At 35.6% G+C, this 17,977-nt stretch overlaps 2 protein-coding genes across 6 annotated transcripts in view; both read right to left on the bottom strand.

Moving 5' to 3' along the window:
* The window catches only part of LOC126507302 (complement factor H-like), a 325,893-nt gene that overhangs the window by 15,858 nt on the left and 292,058 nt on the right, over positions 1-17,977 (bottom strand). The window lies entirely within an intron of this gene.
* Positions 1-17,977, bottom strand: part of LOC126507303 (complement factor H-related protein 2-like) — a 133,089-nt gene that overhangs the window by 19,820 nt on the left and 95,292 nt on the right. The window contains exon 11 of one of the 4 annotated variants that reach the window (XM_050151589.1): positions 15,045-15,482. The exons of the other annotated variants lie outside the window; for them this stretch is intronic. Within the exon in view, the coding sequence (XP_050007546.1) occupies positions 15,250-15,482 (233 nt within the window). The 3' untranslated portion in view covers positions 15,045-15,249. Of the gene's footprint in view, positions 1-15,044; positions 15,483-17,977 lie in introns of those variants that run through there. 4 annotated transcript variants of the gene reach the window in all.

Below are 17,977 nucleotides of genomic sequence, written 5' to 3'. Positions count from 1 at the left end.
TGAAAACATTGCATAAAACATTGGCAGGAAACACTAAGTAGTGAAGAGACAGGAACACCATCAAAAAGATGGAAAAGAATAAAATAATAAAGAATAAAATTCAATAAATGTTTTCATGTTGTTAACTTGGAAAAGGAAGCAAATGCTAACAGAAACACAAGTTGTGACAACCTAAAATGAACAGAGGCAGGGATCAAGTATATGCCAAATAAGGGAAAGGAAATGAGTGGTGATTTTAGTACAGGAATATAAGAAATTGTAAAGAAAAGAAAAACAGAGTGCCAGACACGAACAAGGAGGGAACAGAGAAATATAGTTGAAAATTACCAATGCCTGTTATTGGAAGACAAAGAGTACCAGACTAGAATTCCAGAATAGCAATAGATTAATGAAGCCCCTTATCAAATACATATGGAGGGACTTTACAGAAAGTAGCAGAGTGAGAAAGATGCCAACCAGAAAAAAAGTGAGTATTTTACTGAATTTAAACAACAAAAGTCACTGCTGTCAATGACACTGGAATTATTGGAAGCTATGGCACAGAAAAGCAGAGAAGAGATAACACTGAGTAAAATTCTCCAATCTCCACAGCCATCCTTTAGCTTCTGTCCAGAAGCCAGTATGTCCCACAGTACAAGACTGTAATTCAAAAGTACATGAGAAGAAACACCACCCCAAATAGTAATATTGAAGGTTCCCAGCACACCAACAATGTGAGGTATTCAAACCAGTAGAGTAGAAGTATTCCTTTGCATTACCATGATCCTTTAGAAAGTCCACAAGAAGCTTATAGATATTCTGAATATACTAGTTGGATAAAAAAAATCTCTCCAAACAAGTCTAATAAAATGACATAGGAAACAAATGATCACTCAATCAATCTTCCTTTCCTGCAGGTTGCCTGTCCCAAGCCTTGGCAGCAAGAGTTCCAAGAGAGTGCTGCTGCTATCCTGAAAGAATTGTTGTAGACGTGAAAGAAAATATATTTGTGGCAACATCTTATTTCCTTTCCTCCCCAAATTCCAGAAAACATTTGGTCAATGCTCACCTACCTTGCAAGTATCAGTGGGTAAACAAAAAAAAAAAAAAATCACAAATCCATGGGATAACGACTAAGAACATGGAAGAATTTTGCTGCATGCAGCATATACATTATAATGAACATAGTCCCACATGCGCAAACTGAGGATCCCTCATGACATTAGAAAAAAGCAGAAATGAAAATGATAGTGAGTAAATATGCGGGCAGGGGAGGGCAGTGGAGAATCATGTCCAGAACTGAAATAACAAAGCAGAAAAGGAAAAGACACTACATATGTAAGACATTGACACACTCTTAGAATAATATGAACTTTAAACTTTGATAGCATAAAAATTCTTAAGTCAATACATTTTTAAACAGACTTATTAGATAAACAGCAGAATTTGCACAGATTACCAGTATAAGCAATAATGTCAATTATATCATTTTACTCTTTTACCTATTTTAAAAGAACAATTGGGGACTATTTTGGACACTCACATTAATTAAAAGCCACAGACTATACCACTTACAGAAATAGAGAAAGGTAAAAGTCCAGAGACAAAAGATAGACAGGATAATTTAAATTATGAAAATCATTGTATGTATGTCAGTTATGTTAGGCCTTAGCCAAAGTTGGTTGCTTCAACGCTACAAACGTGACCTTGGGTGATTGCCCAGGTAGCTAGTTGTCTCTGTGATTTGTTGCATAATATTATTTCCCTTCTCAGATCTTCGATGGGGTTGATGTCTTGGCCAAGTTATTTATTATACAAGACTTAAGCTAGTTAGAATAGGATATTTGTACTTATTGTATATAATTTCATAGTAGATTTAGAACTCTCTTATTTAAACAAAAGGGGGAGGTGTTTTGGGAGCTCCTTCTGCTCCTTCAGACAATAGCCACTGAGATGCCAGCCCACTGGGGCATGGTCTCTCTCCCTTTAAAAGAGTGGCCACTTCCCTCTGCTCTCGTTCTGGCTTCCTGCTCCTCTTCCGGTGAGTAGGCTCCATTCCTGATTGTGCAGAGGGCTGTTGTCTGGGATGGTGATGTGTAAGTTTTTCCCCCTTAAAATAGATAACCTCTCTAATAATCTAATTCCAAACTGATGTGGAATTGTTTGTGACTTACGCCTTCAGTTCATGGTATTAATTTCCTACATTAAAAAATTGGAGAGATCTCATACCAACAACTAAAAGCATACTTGAAATCTCTATAGAAGAAAAATAAGCACATACAAGAGGAATAGATGGCAGGAAATAATCAAAGTGAGGGCTGAATTTAATAAAATAGAAACAAAAAAAAACAATACAAAGAATCAATGAAACAAAGAGCTGGTTCTGTGAGAAAATGAACAAGATAAACAAACCCTTACGAAAACTAACTGAAAGACAAAGACAGAATATCCAAAGTAACAAATTCAGAAATGAAAAGAGGGACATAACAACAGACAGTGAGAAAATCCAAAGATTCATTAGATCATAGATTAAAAACATGTCCTCTACAAAAATGGAAAACTTAAAAGAAATGGACAGTTTTATTGATAGATACCACTTACCAAAGTTAAATAAAGACCATATAAGCAATTAAAATAGACCTATAACCCCTAGTGAAATAAGTCGCTGAAAGTCTCACAAACAAAAAACGCCCATTGTCACAGTGTTTTATCGCAGAATAATACCTGATTTTCCTTTTTTCTTTTTTTTTTTATTCTTTCATAGGACATATTCTGACTATAGGCTCCCATCCCTCCACTTCTCCCAGTTCTCCTCAATCACCCGCCCTCTACCCCAGATAATCTGCTTCTTCAGGTTCTTTCAGAAAAGGTCAAGCCTCAAATGAACTCAGCAGGAGTAATAAGCAACAATAAGACTAGGCACAAACCTTCATATCAGTGCTGGACAAAGTAATTCAGTAGGAGGTAAAGAGTTCCAAGCACTGGAAAAAGAATCAGAGATACACCATTCCTACTGTTAGGAGTTCCTCAAAAGCCATAAAAAAAAAGCCATAATAAAACCAAAGTAGGCACGGGACAGTGAAAAATACCTTAAAGAACATTCACAAAAATATTTCAAGTAATATAAAGATGCCTTTGCCAACTAAACGAGACAGAAGAATTCAGTGGTTAAGTGAAACAGCCACAAATAAAAACAATATGTGGCATCAAGGTGACTATTGAACTCATGACCTACTTAAATAGTCTTTTTTGTGGAGCAGAGAACAGCATTTTTCTTTTATTCTTTAAAAATATGCTTTTAATTTAGACATAATTATATCACTCCCCCTTTTTGACATGCCAACTTTTGTTGTTTTTTCTTTTTTTTTTCAATTGATTTTGTTGAGCTATAAATTTTTCTCTGCTCCCTTCCCCATCAACCCTCTCCCATGGTCCCCATGCTCCCATTTTACTCAGGAGATCTTGTCTTTCTCTATTTCTCATGTAGATTAGATCCATGTATGTAAATATTCTGACATGGGTATGGTATTATGTTTATTTTGTAAATTTTATAAAGAAAAAAGTTAATTTAGAAAACTTTTGATAGCACTAGGAGGTGATTTGTTTGAACTGCATGTTTTGTGACTTTCTGGTTAAGGTATAATTTCTGTGTCAACATTGAATTAGGAAATGAGATGCTCTGAGTATCGGAAGTCAATATTGTGTGTGTGGAATGAGGTTTGGTTGCTCTGAAAATAAATATATGGAGAAGCATTTTCTAAAGCTCATTACTCTGTTATATGCTCTCCCAAAATAAGAGGAAATGAAACAAAACAAGAATTAAAACTATGTCTATTTAAAACAAAATCAAAAATAAAAATAATCATTAGAAAAAAGCAGAAATTAAAATCATTTTGTAAAATAGGGATGGGCATCATGTTCTGAACTGGAATCATAAAGCAGAAAAAATTTTAAAAAGTACTGCATAAAATTAGCTTTTAATATTTAGAATAGAAAATATTCCTAAATTAATAAATGTTTAGACAAATTTGCCTGAAAAATGTAGAGATGGCACAAATTACCAATATTAATTATGATGACAATTTTATCATTATTGTTTTTTTTTTTTTACAAAACCTATTTTGGAAGAACAATTGAAAATTAACAGAGTTAGTAAAAGTCAGAGCTATATCACTTAAGAAAAGTAGATAAAATGAATGCAATTGCTTCCATGTGAGAAACATGCACTAGCTCTTCATCTACTGAAGGCATGGAGGGTTTTCTGCTGCTTTCAGTAGAACAGTTCTATAGGAAACCAACGTTGTAAATAAATACACAGATATATCATTATCTGGAATAGGAAAATTCAATTATTTTGTATAAATTGTCTCTAAATATATCTAAGAAAAGCATTTTACATACCCGAGCAAACTAATAAGCCATATATATGTTACTTTGTCTTTTTCCTTGCAGCTCCTAATATTCTGTCTTTATTCTGTATGTTTAGTGTTTTGATTATTATATTGTGAGGGTTTTTTCAGTTCAGTCTATTTGTTGTTCTGTAAACTTCTTGGACCTTTATGTACATGTTCTTCTTTAGGTGGGGAAATTTTTCTTCTATGGTTCTGTTGCATATATTTTTCTGTGATATTGACCTAGAATTATTCTACTCCTAATATTCTTATGTTTGGCCTTTTCATGCCTTCCCAGATTTCCTCAATGCTTAGTGTTAGGGGTTCTAAGGATATAACATTTTCTTTTTTATTCATTTTTTTTCCTGGCTGATGAATCTATTTCCCCCATTATGTCTTCAGTGCTTGAGATTATCTCTTCCATCTCTTGTATTTTGTTGGTGATGCTTGCATCTGTAATTCCTGTTACTTATCCAGATTTTCTGTTTTCTGAATTCCCTCAGTTTGTGTTTACTTTATTGCTTCTATTTCAATTTTTAATTATTCAACCTTTTCATTCACCTGTTTGCTTGATTTTTCTTGGCTTTCTTTAAGACATTTATTGAATTTTTCCAATTTTTGTTTTTCTTTTCCTTGATTTTCTTAAGGGGATTTTTATTTACTCTTTAAGGGCCTCTATTTTATTCAAAAGATTATTTTAAAGTCATTTTCTTGTGTGTCAACTGCATTGTATGTTTATATATTGCTGGTGTAGCATCACTGGGTTCTCCCATCATTTCTGGCACAGAATGTATTCTTACACTGGCATTTATGAATCTAAAATTGGGATGATCATAGGTCTGGCTCTTAATTCTTGTGTTTGTCTTTATTGGATGGAGGTTTTGTTCCTTTGTTTCTGTTTCCTTTCTTGTCTTCTGCCCTGAAATGCCAAGAATTCTGGTGACTGGCATGTCTTCAGGTCCAGTAGGTATATTGGCTGAGGTTTGTGGAGGTATGGGTGCATAGATCCAGCCTATTTCCCTGTTCTATTCTACCTGTGCCTATGAAGCCTACTGCAGTTGTGGTTAAGGGCTGGTCACAGAGAGGGCGATTAGGTGGGTGGTTTCGTGTGGCAGAGTGGATCTTGGGGAAACAGAATCCAGTGGGTGGCAGTAGTGGTGGTCAAGTCTGCAGGCAATTTCTTCACTTTCTGACTGGATGGTGGAGAGAATTCCAAGGCAGGGAATTCCACCAGTTTGGGGCAGAGCTCAGCTGCCTTGCTCATGTTGATATTGGAGAGGGAGAGGCATGGGATATGCCCAAGAGCTTAGAATCTGAAAGTTGGGGCAGCACACCTGGGAGGCCAGTCACCCACCTGTTCTTCAAATTGGTATGGGCTGCACCTGTGCCTATGGAGTCTGCTGGAGTTGCTGAAGAGGGGTGACCATAGGGAGGTTGGTGAAGTGGGTGGGGTTTAACAACAGAGTGGGTCTTCAGAAAATATTCTATACATTTAATAAGATAATTGAATGCTTGCTAATATTTGCAAATAGCACCTCATCTAGGAGTGAGGCCTAGTGCCTACCTTCCCAATGCGGGATTTTTCTGGCTTAAGCTTGTGAAGGTCTTGTGCATGCAGAAATGAGGAGTAGACATCACACAGGGAGGGCTGGTCATGCTCCAGTGGATGGATACACATCCAGAAGTAGACGGGCAGCACAAATTGGATTTGCTATTTTTTAAGAACACAAGTTGGATGGGTAAGGACAAGGGGACAGATATGAAAGGAGTTAAGCAACAGAGGTAATGGAGGTGAATGTGGTCAAAATATGTTGTGTGAAATTATAAAAGTACTAATAAAAAGAAGGATGGTAAAAAGTAAACATTTGCGTGTGAGAGAGCAAGAAAATGTAAGTATGACTGTATTTACATTTGGTGAGGAAATACTTGTGAAGAAGACTTGCCTATAGAAGGCTGAAGGCATCAATGTACTAACTAGTCTCAAAATTCATTCAAAGCAAACAAACAGCAAAGGCAAAGTGGGCAAAGCTTTGAAGAACCTTTTTCAGTAAAGGTATGCAGATGGCAAATGAGAAGAGGAAAGTATGCTCTTGGGCTTTGTTCCCTCAGAACTGAAATGCCACCACTAAAGACTTACCGTCACAATGCCATGAAACAACTACTTTTCCAGAGTCTACATATGTGAATATAGAGGGTACTGACACAGAAAGCTAACATACACCTACAAATGATCCAGGAAATCAATTTGTCAAGATAGAAAATCTAGCCGTACCCTGGTGTACCTCCTATCAACCACAGCAATGACCAGCAAGGCTAGATATTTGATGTGGGAGTGTCATATATCAATCTGTTGATTTCATTGGTTAATTAAATCAAGAAACTGCTTGCTCTGATAGGTTAAAACATAGGTGGGAGGAGTAAACAGGAGGAAGTGAGGTAAGACTTCTCAGGCAGACTCTGCTCGGCTCCAGGAGAGACCCGACAGCTCTGCTCTGGAGCAGAGATGCCATGCTCCACTCTCCCGATAGCTCTGCTCTCTGAGGCACACGTGATGAAGCTCTGACCCAAGATGGATGGAGGCTAGAATCTTCCTGGTAAGCGCACCTTGGGGTGCTTACACACATTATTAGAAATGGGCTAGTCCAGGTGCGAAAGTTAGCCGAGAAGAGGCTAGATATAATGGGCAAGCAGTGTTTAGAAGAATACAATTTGTGTGTTGTTATTTCGGGCATAAGCTAGCCAAGCGGCCGGGGTGTTGGGGACGCAGCCCCGCCGCTCTTATTTCAACAGATATTCTTAGTTGTGCAATAGTGGAATATACCTATATGCTTATATAAACACAAATATGTGTTATATATATATGGTATTCAAAAGATATGTATAGCATTTATATATGTATCAACTGATATATGTGTGTATGTATGTATCTATTTATATCTATATCTATTTCTATATCTATGTATGTAAACTTATATCACTATCAACAAGGAGCAATTTGTGAAAACCAAGGCAAGTAAATTAAGAAAAACTCATTACTATCACTTTATAAAAAATGAACAATTTCTAAAGGAATCGTGGATACATATTTTAGTATACAGAGATATGTTCTGAAACTTTTCTTTTTGTGGTAAATGGAGGAATCTACAACTGGTCAAAATGCAGTGAACAATGACTATTTGTTGAATAATCCCAATAATTCATCTTTAGGACCACCTCTACACCCAAGGCTTGAAGATCAAAATGGAAGAAGGGACAGAAAGACTATGGGAGCCAGAGAACGAGGATGTCTGTGATGAGATATTGGCTTCTACTTAGTACAGGGAAACTGTACCCATAAAAATCTCAAAAATATGATGATCTAAATGAGTCCAGAACAATACTAGTTGACATACAACAAATGCAGAGAAATTCTCATAATCACTACTGTTAGAAGAAGAACTATATGCAGTGAAAGTTTGCTAAGAGAGGAAAATTAATTTTCCATAAGAATGAGCCTGGCCCTGATTAGTTATCCAGTCTCGAGTAATTTTGTATTAAAACATTTAACACTTGTACATTTAAGCAGCACTAAATGGACTCAGTAGGTTATATGTGCATGTATATGTGTGTGTGGATTCCATGTGTTTATTAAACAATTATAGTTAAAGAAGAAGAGGTCATGAATTTGAGAGGGGTGGAAAGGGGAGGAGTCAGTGGGAGGAGAGAGAGGATGAAGTGATGTAACGTGTAAGTCATGGACAAGAGATGCATTTTTAGTAAATTAACACATCTATCAGCTCTTGCCAGAGACACTTCTATTTGCAGTAAAATTAATTTGAAACTAATACTTAAAATTGATCAGCATGCAGAAAGTAAGAGACTGAAATGTTCATACCATTTTGGGATATCTTTATCTCATGCTCTCCTACCAAGTCTCAAGAAACATTAAAGAGGAAAGAGCAGGATGGGTAGAAGAGTCAGAAAATGTACATGACTATTAGGAAGTAATATTTTCCAGAAATATCAAAGAAGATGCATATATGAATTCTGAGTGGTTGTGGGAGCATGCACAAGGCCTATACACGTGTGAGTTAGGCCATTCCATCACAGAGGGGACTGTTAAATCAGACACTCTCCAGTGTAATACCACAAAATAAAAATAGGAAAAATTTTGCTTCTTGGTCATTAAAAAATGATGAGTACAGCTTTTCGGGTGGCTAGTAGAATGACATATATCCCTGGTTGAATTTTATTTTGCATATATGATTTAAACACATGGTATGAAATTTTCAAAGAGTAATAAAAAGCAAATTCTCAAAAATTAAAATTATTTTTAGGTGTCCTATATAAACAAAAATAATTCACAAGTATCTCTTGGGCCTCACTGGGTGTTAAGATATACTGACTGGAAACAACAATTAGAAATTCGTAAGATGAGCCATGTCATAAAAAAAATCACAGATTTGCTAAAGGAGTTGCATCCTAGATATGTAAAAAACTGTAAAATAAAATTGAAAAGAAATATTTATTTAAAATGGGTTTTTAGGTGACTGTTATTATTAGATAACATATGAAATTAAAGTATGAACTACTACCTTTGCTGATTCATTTAGAATCTAAAATGTGACTCTCAGGATTTTTAGAGAAAAACAAGTCAACTTGCTCATTTTTGTCATTGGTGCAAAATATGCAGACATCATGAATATCCACATGCTAGCTTCCTACAGAGTGAATTATAGACATGTCATAGTTCTCACCTCAGGTTTATATATTTATCTAAGAAATACTTTATAATTTGAAAGCAATGAAGATCAAAAAATTAAGGAAATGTATCACAAAAATAATACTCACAAAAGTTTCTCATGAGTAAACTGGTACAATAGAAGGCAACTGACATACATTTAAATTGATTAAACTTTTAAAGATGTATCACATTAATAAATATGAAGATTCAATAGCATGTGATTGATTGTTTCAAAGTCATTCTGAAAGGTCATGATAATATGATAATATATAAAACCAAGATGATTTTACGATGTTGGTGATCCAAAGTAAACAACACATTTGTGATACATGTAATTCAAAGATATTAATTGTTAGTCTTCTTAATATTCCAAGAAAAAAATCACAATAATATAAATTAGAAAAAGACTGCATTTGAAATTTAAAATAAATAACTATAAAATTTCTTGGGACTATATTTTAAACTTTCAAATGTTAGCAAAAAGAATATAGATAAAAATTATTATGCTGTAGTATTTATAGACTTTTATTTTGAAGATAAAGTGTGATACCACACAGTCATCAGCAAGGATATAGAACAAGAAGAAACCAGTAATGACACAAATGAATACTGCAACACAAATTGGAGAAAAAACATGAAAACTAGACAATGTCCCTGAAATCCATTTCCAATCTCACATCACAAAAGATTTAGAGACAGTTAGCATTTCTATAAAATGGGTTACTTCTTGAATATATGAATGTGTGTAGCTATTATCTTATGTGTTCAATTTTAAGCTATTCTTTTATAATTGTTATGAATCAAATGACAAAGTGGGTTCAAAATATATACAGTTTTAATATAAACAAAAGTTTACTAAATGCTTTGTTATGTTATGACCTAATATTTGTTAGGTTTGTTCATTTGGATATACACCAGTATTCATATATACATATTGAAAAGAAGCGTTTGTCCACAGTTAATACAGATGGGATGGGGAGTTGAGAGCATCTTGTGAGCTCAGAGTCAGTTACTTACTGACGCAGATGGATTTGCATTAAGGAAACCAGGCATTGTCTGTACATGTAACTGTGTCCTGACCATTTGGAAGACTGTAAGCAGAGTAACCCTGGACTCTTACAGAATGATTCTGAACATAGTTTTCTTTTTGTTGTAGAAATTCCCCATACTCCACATAGTGGAAACAACATTGCCGTAAGGATCATAAATTTACCATAAATGTTAAATAAAACCTAACATTTGTTTTTATAATAGTTAAATGAGCACGTGTGTCATTGAAAAATAAAACCAAAAGAAAATGTTTTAAGAAGTAGCATTTAAATTGAGTTTTTATAAATAAAACATACAAACAATAGAGGCATTCTTAGAGTTCCATTTTTGTCATTCATTTCACGAAGAGCTGCTCATAAAGAAAAGAAATTAGTCTTTATGCTCACAAACTCCTCTGTTTCTTATTTTTGTCATGAGAGACTTAACTGTAATTATGTATGTGTTGTCTTTCCAGTCTTTGATAGAATTAAACACGATTTAATAGAGACATTGACTTACTGCGGCATGGGACTGCAGGCTCCCACCCTTGTACAGTGCAGCGAATGTAGTCCAAGTTTGTCCCTGAAGGAGTCACAAATCCTCTGTTGCAGTGATAAATGAACTGCTTTCCGATAGGTACTGGGAAGTAGGGTCTGAACTTTTCTTCATTAACTAGACCTCCATTGAGGATTTGTGGAAAATCACAAGGGGTCACTTGCAATAAAACAAACAAACAAACAGAAAAACACTCATATCATACTTGATAGACTACTTGATCAGTGAGTTACTTTTTAAAAGATTAAAGGAACTAAATGTCTAATATGTGTCTGGGAGGAGACAAATAGAATTCAGATTGCTGAAGTATATGAGAATGTTTTCTTCATGAAATCAAGTTACAGCTTACAGCTTACCAGAGAATTGGGACAAGAATACATATTCATTATGATACCTGCTTATTCTTAATTTTAATTGGAACCGAATCTAACATGATTACATCAAATTGACCTATATTTGTACCTTCATATTGAGGTACTACATTGTTCATTATCCTTATGAATTTATATGGAATTGTGCCAATAAAATTTTCTCTTCATGTTCTTATTTATAAATAATTAGTACTTTCACTATCAGAAAAGTTTCAATTTTTTGAGGAAGTATGATTCTACTTCATGTTAACCTCATGAAATATGTTAAAAGAATTCCAACAAACACAACTGACAAAAGGACACAAATTATTTTTTTAAAAAAATTTAAATCTTTTTTACATGAAGATTTTTCTGTTTTTTCTTTTTTAACTTCTTTTTTTCACCTTATAAATTATACCAATCATAATTTCCACTTCCTCCCCTCCTCCCACTTCTCTACCATTCCTCCCACTCTCTTCTCCACCCACACCAGTCCTAAGAAGGGGCAAGGTACCCTGCCCTGTGAGAAGTCCAAGGCCCTTTCCAGTGGGAAGTTCAAGGCCCTCCCAGCTACATCGAGACTTAGGAAGGTATGTATCCAAATAGATCATGATCACAAAAAGCCAGTTCATGCAGAAGAGACAAATCCCAGTGACATTATCATTGGCCCCTCAGTCTTCCCCATCTGTCAACCACATTCAGAGGGTACAGTTTGATCCCAGGCTCGTTTAGTCCCAGTCCAGCTGGAGTTGGTGAGCTCCCATCAGTTCAGGCACACTGTCTCAGTGGGTGAACCACCCGTGGTGGTCCTGACTTCCTTGCTCATATTCTCCCTCCTTTAGCTCTTCAACTGGACCTTGGGAGCTCAGTCCAGTACTAAGATGTGGGTCTCTGTCTCTATCTCTATCCGTTGCCAGATGAAAGTTCTATGGTGATATTCGAGACAGTCATTAGTCTAACTACGGGACAAGGCCAGTTCAGGCACCCTCTCCTCCACTGCCCAGGGTCCTAGCTGGGTTCATCCCCATAGACTCCTGGGAACTCCTCCAGAGCCAAGCCTCTTGCCAACCCAAAAATGGCTCAATCAATTAAGATATCTCCATCCGTGTCCCTTATCTGTCCTTCCTCCGTCTTAACCATCCCACTCCCTCAAGCTCTCCATAACCCTCGTTTTCTCCTGTCTCTTTCCAGCATCCACTTTCCCCCTAGCTTCACCCCATGCTTCCAACTTTTGCCTGGTGATCTTGTTTTTCCTTGGGTTCACCTTATTACTTAGCTTCTCTAGAATCACGAACTATAGGCTCAATGCCCTCTGTTTATGGCTAGAATCCACTAATGAGTGAATACATACCATATTCAAATTTGGGATCTGGGTTATCTCACCCAGGATAGTGTTTTCTACTTCCTTCCATTTGTATGCAAAATTCAAGAAGTCATTGTTTTTTACTGCTGAGTCTGCTGAGTAGTATCCCCCTCCCCCCGACAGGGATTCTCTGTAGCTTTTGGAACCAGTCCTGGAAGTAGTTCTTATAGTCCAGGCTGGCTCTAAGTCATAGAGACCTGCCTGCCTTTGCCTCCCGAGTGCTTGGATTAATGGCGTGCCCCACCTCCTCCCGGCTCTGCTGATTAGTACTCTAATAGGCAGATATGTCACACTTTTCTTTATCCATTCTTCCCTTGTGGGGCATCTAGGATGTTTCCAGGTTCTGGCTATTACAAATGATGCTGCTATGAACATAGTTGAACAAATGCTTTTGTAGTATGATTGGCCATCTCTTTGGTATATTCCCAAGAGTGGTATTGCTTGATTATGAGGTAGGTCGACTCCCAATTTTATTAGAAACTGCCACACAGACTTCCAAAGTGGTTGCACAAGTTTGCCCTCCCATCAGCAATGGATGAGTGTTCCCCTTACTCAACATCCTCTCCAGCATAAGCTATCATTGTTTTTGGTTTTAGCCATTTTGACAGGTGTAAGATTGTATCTCAAAGTTGTTTTGATTTTCATTTCCGTGATAGCTAAGGAAATTGAACATGTCCTTTAGTATCTTTTGCCATTTGAACTCTTCTATTAGGAATTCTCTGTTTTGTTCAGTACCCCATTATTTTGGAGATCAGATCTTTGTCTGTTGAGGGGTTGGTGAAGATCTTCTCCCATTCAGTAGAATGCCTTTTTGTCTTACTGACTGTGTCCTTTGGTTTACAGAACCTCCTCAGTTTCAGGAGGTCTTATTTATTCATTGTTGCGCTTATTGTCTGTGCTACTGGAGTTATACATGGGAAGTGGTGCCCATGCATTGCAGGCTACTTCCCAATTTCTCTTCTATCAGGTTCAGTGTGGTCAGATTTATATTGAGGTCTTTAATCTATTTGGACTTGGGTTTTGTGCAAGGTGATAGATATTAATCTATTTTCATTCTTCTACAGTTTGACATCCAGTTATGCCAGCACCATTTGTTAAAGATGCTTTCTTTCTTCCATTGTATAATTTTAGCTACTTTGTCAAAAATCAGGTGTTCATAAGTCTGTGGATTATATCTGGGCCTTCAATTCAATTCTATGGATGAACGTTTCTGTCTTTATGCCAATAAAAAGCTGTTTTCAATACTGTAGCTGCTCTTTCTTACATTTCAAATTTTCTCACTTATGAAATGAGGCTTTTGGGCTGTGAGGTTCTCCTTATCACATATTCTGGTTTATGTGTGTCCTTTCCACAGGAAATGCTACATTTCAATTTCATTTAAGATAATTCATTCCGGACAAAACTTCATTGGGCTGACAAAAATTTCTTAAATCTTCCTTGTCCATTTAGTTTTATTTTATAAGAGAAAATTTTCAAAATTGTACTGTACATTTGGTATATAGTTTACAAATGTATAAGCTTTCTATCCTAAGAGTTTGTCTTCAATAAATTTGAGAATTACATTTTTCATAGAGCATCATTAAATAAGACTAGCTCATTGAAATTTCTCTTAAAAGGGTAATAACAAGTCACATGGTTTCAAAGAAGAATATTATTACTACCTCAGTGCAGCTCTTTGGTAATCATCCTTCTTATATGGGCATAGGATAATCTGTCTTTGACTACTTTAGTGGAAATTCCTTAAAACATACCTAGTATTCCTTAAGGTGCATGGTCAAGAGAGGTGGGCCATACATAAAATAGCCAGCTCCACCTCACTTCTTATACTTCTCCAGGTTCAGGCTGTGGCCACATCAGCAGTGATGGTTGGTTCATCTCAGTGATGACACAGGATACCAACAACATTGATTAATATATTTGCCATTTTTATAACTGTTCTAAGTAAGTACTAACACAGCTTATTTTTGATCTATCCCAGGGTTTTTTAGTTATTATTGACAAATTTCATCCCACTACAGATCCAACATGGCACACATGATAAATTTGTAGAATCTCCTCATGTAGATTCATGATCATCATCCCCTGTATTGTTCCAGCAGTGAAGTTTTATTGTACTTTCCTTTAAACAGTAAACCATCTGATAAATGATATAAGAAACTGAACAGATCTGAGAAGGGAGCACTACACCTTTTACGTAGAATAAAGTTATTCAATGAAACTACAGAGAGATTTGTCATCTTTATCTTATGCAAGAAAACATCAGATATTCAAGTGTGAAATAATTTAAATTCAGGTAAATATAGGGCACAGACAGTCCAGATATGTTTAGCAGATCTACATTGTAGAATAAAAGGGTTTGAGGCCCACCTCACTACACTGATTGCATAATTGTGCTTTTAAATCTATTTAAAAGCCATGGTAGGTATTATAATGAGTAGAGGAACTTACTTCAATAATATTGATACAAAGACAGAAAGTGACAGGAAGAGATTCTTGTCTGAGATTCTCTCTCAACCACACCTTAGTACTTTCTGTCTCTTGTTTGTCTACAGTCCTCTGAAACTCAGTGGTTAATTTTGATCAGCTAGTGGCTACCTCTGCCTCTGACTCCAAGGAAGTTTTGTCAGGACATAATCAGAATATCACACAACACATATACCAACATTTGAGTAAACCTAAATTATAATTTTTTGTTTTCCAAAATGTGACCATAATATTTCTTGAAATCTTAAATTTTAATTTTACTTAAAAACAAGATATTGCAAAAAAAAACAAAAAATACAAGATATTGCATAAAATATTGCTTTGAAATGTAGAGTGTTTCTAAAGGGTAGTACACAGGAAAAAGTCAAATATTTGCTAGTAATGTATTCCCAAAATTTCAGGATTATGGTGATTAAAGGTCTGCATAAACTTACAGATACATCTTGGAGCAGGGATCCAGCCAGTACTCCTACACTGTACAACAGTTTTCCGGGTTGCAGGAGAGAAGCCATCTTTACATGTATATTTGATTTCATCACCAGCTCTGTGTTTAATCCTGTAAGGTGTGTAGTCACCATTTTCGATAGAAGGAGGACTACATGTCATTTCTGAAAAGAAGGATATATAAATAAGGAGAAAATTTAATCTCATTATGATTAAGAAAAAGGAAAACTGACCGATACTATAATTTGTACTGAAAGCTATACAAAATGACATTTAATGAGCTCATCTTTATATGCTTGACATGTCAGTCAGGTTTCTGATAAGTGTTGCAGCTCTGGAGGGAAAAGTAAGCCCATGAGAAGCCAGGCTATAACTACAGGTCTGTTTGGGCGGGGAATGTTTTCCCCATAGCAATATAGCAGTTCTGGTTTTCCTGGGAGAGCCATTACAGCTCTGCTCTGCTCTTCCTAAGGGATTTTTGCATCCAAAATGCACCAGATTTGCTCCTGCTCTAGTGAAAGTTATCTCTCTGTCAGCTCCACTTTGGCAAAGAATGCTGTCACCTAAACTTCGTTCAAGAGATGTATTGGTAGGGAGGAATCTTGGAGAGTGGCTGTCTCTGCCAGGGTGTAAAAAGGCAGCTTCAAATTGAGCAGGTACAAGGTTTATATATTTTTCTTTAGCAGTAGAGATTTCCATAGTTTAGATTTTCAGAGTTAAAATTGGTTAGATTTCAGTTCATGAGCTTGAAGTATCTCAAAGATGGGTTGGATTCCAAGCTCTGTGATTGGATGGATTTTAGGTCAGTTGTTCAAGGGCAGGGTGTGTTTCATTGGCTCTCGTTTTAGGGCCCAGGTGCTTTTCTTTCACTGGCCCTTTTTAACCTGTTGGCCCTGGTTTCAGGTCCAGTGAATTAGCTCTGGTTTCCGTGTTGTGGTGGGTTTCTTTTGCTCTGGATTCATGGTTCATGTTTCTTAGGCTCGCTCTTTTACCCTCCACTTCCTCTCTCTCCTCCTGATACTTTTGTGCCTCTCTGATATTAATTTTTCTCACTTGAAGCCATTATATATATAATGATTCATGATTTTGCAACTGTCAATAACTTCATCATATATCAGATTAGTTAATCCTTTTACTTCTAACTCTTTAATTTATGTTGCTTGTTTTGACTCTCATTGGATCTGTTTTTTAATATTCATAGACTCTTCATCTAATTATAATTAGGATTATATATTTCTTCTTCTTTGTAGTATGTGTCTGTTGACTCACTTGGGACAACTTACTGAAAAACTATCCTATATCTTTCACCTTACAGAAAGACAGAGTGCAATTTTTTTCACTCTGAAAACAAACAAACAAAACAACCCACATCATAGACAAACCACTTGATCAGTGAATTCCTTTCTATTAATTACAATAACTATGTCTGGAGAGTGTCTGGGAGAAGGAGGCAAATAGTATCCAGACTGCTGTGGTATAAGAAAATGTCTTTCCTCATGAAATCAAGTTATACCTGGTAGCTTACCAGAGAGGTGGACCAGGAATACTTAGTAATATCCAATATAATAACTGCTTATTTCTAATTTTAATCAGAAATGAAATCTAAATTATTACATCATATTGAGCTATTTTTGCACCTTCACAATAAAGTACTATATTGTTGATCATATTAATAAATTTATATGTAATATTCCTTAAATTTTTCCATTCATGGCCTTATATATAAATAATTTGTACTTTTAAAATCAGAATAGTATGAATTCTAGCAAGAAGTATGATTCTATTCAATATGTTAAAAGAATTCCAACAATACCACTGACTAAAGTACACAAATTTTCTATGGCTTCCTTGTTCATTTTAGTTTCATTTTATAAGTGAAAAATTTCAGATTTTTCTATATATTTGGTTCATGCTTATACATGTATATTCTTTCTATATTAAGTTTTTTCAATAAATTTGAGAATTATACTTTTCATAGAGCATTAATAATTTAAGTTTGCTCACTGAGATTTTTTAAAAGGGTACCAAAAAGATGCCTAGTTTCAAATAGGAATTTCATTATTCTCACAGTCTAGCTTTTAGGTCATCTTCATTCAGATATAAGCATAGGATAATCTGTCTTTCTCCACTTTATTGGCAACTCTTCAAAACAAACCTAATATTCCTTAAAGTGCATGATCAACTGAGGTGGTCAGAGTGGTCAGCAGTTACAGCAAACCCATTTGACATCTTATTCCTTTCAAAATGCAGGTTGTTGGTCGAACACACTGTTGATTAAGGCTACTAACAAAGGTGATCAATATATTTGCTAATTTTTCAACTGTTCTACACAAGTATTAGGAAGCTCATTTTTTTTACCTATCTCAGAATCTTTTAGTTATTATTGATAAATTTTATCCCACCACAGATTCAACATGGCACAAGTGATTAATTGTGGAATCTCCTAATGCAAATTCATGATCATCATCCAGTTGTGAAGTTTTTATTGTGCTTTTCTCCAAACAGTAAACCATCTGACAAAAGAAATGACTATTTGAACAGACCTGAGAAGAGAGCACTGAACAGCTTAAGTGGAAAAATTTATTTAATGAAATTACAGTGAGACTTGCCATTTTCATCTTAAACCGAAAACATCAGACATTCAATGTGAAATAACTCA

This window comes from Alexandromys fortis, unplaced genomic scaffold (assembly GCF_014885135.2).
Source record: "Alexandromys fortis isolate MF-2015 unplaced genomic scaffold, M_Fortis_MF-2015_v1.1 scaffold_71, whole genome shotgun sequence".
NCBI classification, from domain to species: Eukaryota; Metazoa; Chordata; class Mammalia; order Rodentia; family Cricetidae; genus Alexandromys; species Alexandromys fortis.
Note: the sequence above shows the minus strand (reverse complement) of the source record. Positions and strands in the feature narration are given on the sequence as shown.